This window comes from Nanorana parkeri, unplaced genomic scaffold (genome assembly GCF_000935625.1).
Source record: "Nanorana parkeri isolate BGI_ZX_2015 unplaced genomic scaffold, ASM93562v1 scaffold693, whole genome shotgun sequence".
NCBI classification, from domain to species: Eukaryota; Metazoa; Chordata; class Amphibia; order Anura; family Dicroglossidae; genus Nanorana; species Nanorana parkeri.
The window spans coordinates 861,637-865,294 of record NW_017306961.1 but is presented as its reverse complement, the minus strand read 5'-3'; the positions used below and the strand labels follow the sequence as shown (position 1 = coordinate 865,294).

The 3,658-nt window shown below is 47.8% G+C and overlaps 1 protein-coding gene across 2 annotated transcripts in view; it reads left to right on the top strand.

The window, feature by feature from the left end:
* The first annotated feature begins 1,524 nt into the window (after positions 1 to 1,524).
* Positions 1,525 to 3,658, top strand: part of SLC25A46 (solute carrier family 25 member 46) — a 24,702-nt gene continuing 22,568 nt past the window's right edge. Inside the window, exon 1 of one of the 2 annotated variants that reach the window (XM_018563765.1) lies at positions 1,525 to 1,772. In XM_018563765.1, coding sequence (XP_018419267.1) covers positions 1,532 to 1,772 — 241 coding nt within the window. In that variant the 5' untranslated portion in view covers positions 1,525 to 1,531. Of the gene's footprint in view, positions 1,800 to 3,658 lie in introns of both variants that reach the window. The other variant, XM_018563764.1, reaches the window with a different exon arrangement.

The following is a 3,658-nucleotide window of genomic DNA, read 5'->3' as shown; positions in this document are numbered from 1 at the left end:
CGAAAGCAAAATATCGGTACTCTATAACCAAAAAACGGTATTGATGCCTCCCTAGTTTTAATTAAAACTATTTTTTTTTGTATTGGGACAAGTAGATTGTTATGAAGGACAAGTAGATTTGGCCCCCGCTTTAGCCCTTGGACAAGTAGTTTTTTCAAAAATTTCCACACCCCTGTAGTGGGCTGGTGCAATAGCCACCCTGCTATTGGACATTTCAGATTGCAATGGCAGACTGGCTTTTGCACTTGCCCACTGCTTCCTGTGCCCTGCTCCCAACATGGAGGAGAGAGCAAGGGGATTCAACCAACTAATCTATTATGAGAATAGTTGACAACTATTCTCATAATCGATTATTATCGATTGATCGATTAGCTGGTTGCAGCCATAATGCCCTGCCTTGATACAATGTAATTGTAATTCCCATTCACCCCTAGGCATTGTAGGAACATGCGTCGCAGAGATGAACGTTCCCACACGTTTGATTCGCCCATTTTTTTTATTCACTTGTCACATGCGTCATACAGCTGTTACTATGTTGCCCAGAAGAAGTGACCCTGCGTGGCCCCGAAACTTCGGCTGTGTGACGCATGTGACAAGTCAATAAAAAGTGCCTATACTCCTTGCCATATCCTGGAGTGCTGGTGACTTCTGTTATGAACTGTTTCTGACACGGCGCCATCTGTGTTGTCACTTCAAGCACCAATTTCCTGTTAAGGTCTATATGCTGTATGGAGTGCGGTTGACTTCTTAACATTTAATTGCTTCGCCCATTTGGTGCACATCCCGGTTGACCCCCATTGGGTCCCTGGACAACGCTCCAAACACAGAAAAATGGTACATCACAAATTTCACGCAGGAAAACACCACATTTGCACGGCCACATATGGAGTGCCACTGTGCCAATAACTAGCAATGGCACCGCAAGCACATTCACAAAAACGCAAAGCTCTGAACGGGGGCTAAGGAGCAAGAAAACGCACGTTAACACAATTCACCAGAACTCCAAGGTCTGAATGGATCCTAAGTAACATTGACTGAATGCAAGTGCAAGAATCTCCGTATAAGATGCTGCCCTCACCCCTGTACCCGTCAGAGACACACGTTTATCCTGTATACAGTTCCTCCATTGTACCTGCTGTGATGAGCTGGAATGATAAGATTTACTCGCCCTCCCTACTTCTCTCTTCGCACACACGTGGTTACTAAGGACGCACAGGGACTCCCTTTCCAACATGATCCCGCCCCCTCCATTCCAGCCTATCACAGACCGACTTTCACTACACACACCCACCTGTGTGATAAACAGAGCAACCTGTCAGAGCAAAGCGTGACCTACTGCTTTCCGTTGTTCTATTGGTCGCTCGCTGGGACTTCATTTCCCGGCATGCCTTGTTGTCACATGACCTGAGCCTTGGCGGGCCTCCTTCTTCCTACTAGGATCGGGCCATATTGATGTCGCCCCGCAGCTGAATATTTGCCGTGGTGACGTCACGCTGTCGGGTGACCCCGGCTGAGCAGCGCTACCTGCAGCATGCAACCCCGTCGGCCCGAAGGCTTTGATGGCCTAGGCTACCGGGGATCTGCTTGGGTACGGGGAGATGAAGTGCCGCCACCCCCGTATCAGCACGGCTTCCCGGCAAGGTCATTTAGCTCTTCCGGGGATCTGTCACAGCACTGGGTCACCACCCCTCCTGACATCCCCGGGAGCCGCAACCTGTACCGGGGGGAGAAGACTCCGCTGTATGGAGGAGATGGCAGCCAGCCGCCTCCCGGCCTTGGGGAGGAGAACAGCGGCGGGGGTGAGAGGGCATTGCCATGGAGATATGATCATCTTTTCAGGGTAGAGGGCACTGCCATGGCTGTATGATCACCTATACAGGGGAGAGGGCACTGCCAGGGAGATGTGATCACCTGGGAGATGTGATCACCTATATAGACAAGGGAGGGCACTGCCAGGAAGTTATGATCACCCACATAGACAGGGGAGAGGGCACCGCCATGGAGATGTGATCATCTATACAGGGGAGAGGGCACTGCCAGGGAGATGTGATCATCTATACAGGGGAGAGGGCACTGTCAGGGAGATTTGATCATCTATACAGGTGCCGCACAGCGCCCTTGTTGCCATGGCGCCCTGTGCGGCCGCACTCCTCGCACACCCCTAAGGCCGGCCCTGGGCAGAGGGCACTGCCAGGGAGATGTGATCACCTATACTAGGGCAGAGGGCACTGCCAGGGAGATGTGATCATCTATACAGGGGAGAGGGCACTGCCAGGGAGATATGATCATCTATACAGGGGAGTGGGCACTGCCAGGGAGATATGATCACTTGTATAGACACATATGTATATGGAGAGAGGATACTGCTGGGGAGATGAGGCCATTGCCAGGAAGACATGGGCATTCTGGAACATGCACTCGGCGGAAGACATTGCTGGGGAGACATGACCATTCACTCGCATGGATAGGACATAGCCAGGGAGACATGGCCATTCATTCATATGGATAGGACATTGCCAGGGAGACATGACCATTCATTCATATGTATAGGACATTGCCAGGGAGACATGGCCATTCATTCATATGGATAGGACATTGCCAGGGAGACATGACCATTCATTCATATGTATAGGACATTGCCAGGGAGACATGGCCATTCATTCATATGGATAGGACATTGCCAGGGAGACATGACCATTCATTCATATGGATAAGACATTGCCAGGGAGACATGACCATTCATTCATATGGATAGGACATTGCCAGGGAGACATGGCCATTCATTCATATGAATAGGACATTGCCAGGGAGACATGGCCATTTACTCACATGGATAGGTCATTGCCAGGGAGACATGGCCATTCATTCACAAAGATGTGATGGAATAAGGCATGGTAAAGCCCCCATAGAAAAGTAAACAAATGGGAATTTGTTCCAATCCTCAGTTCACAATAAAACATACACACTATTCAGATGACAAACAACAACCAATGGTTCAGAATGGTGCTGCTGTTATACTATTCAACACCCCTGTAAGTTTTGGAGGCTTTTTTTGCTATCTTTCTCCCATTGACAAAATTTCCCTTCACTTTCTGGCCCAGAGAACTGCAGGAAGTAAGAGAAATTATTTCCAAAGTTAGGGGAACAAGCCCTTTTGACAGTGGTCACCAAGTCAAATGGAGAGGGTGAATTTCCACAATGTGGACACGGGAGTAAAAAACCTGACGGGTTCTATAAGGATTTAGATATACTTTAACCCCTTCATGACTGAGGCCCTTTTTTCATTTTTTGCACCCATGTTATATTCCACATTTTAGGCCTGAAAATGACGTAAAACCCCCCCAACATTATATATTTTCTGAATGCCAAGACCCTATAGAATAAAATGGTGGTAGTTGAACATTTTTATGTTGCGCAATATTAGCGCAACTCCTTATTAAACCCCAAAATTTAGTGACAAATTTAATTAAATGCCCCAAAACACAACAAATTACCCATTTTTTTAATGAAATATAAAAGATGAGGTTACAACGAGTAAAACGATACCCAACATGCCCAGTTTACAGATTGCGTGCGACCGTGAAACGGCGAAAAACTGCAGTACCCCAAAAAGTCAATAAAAGACGCTTTAAAAGCCCCCACAGGTCATCAATTTAGA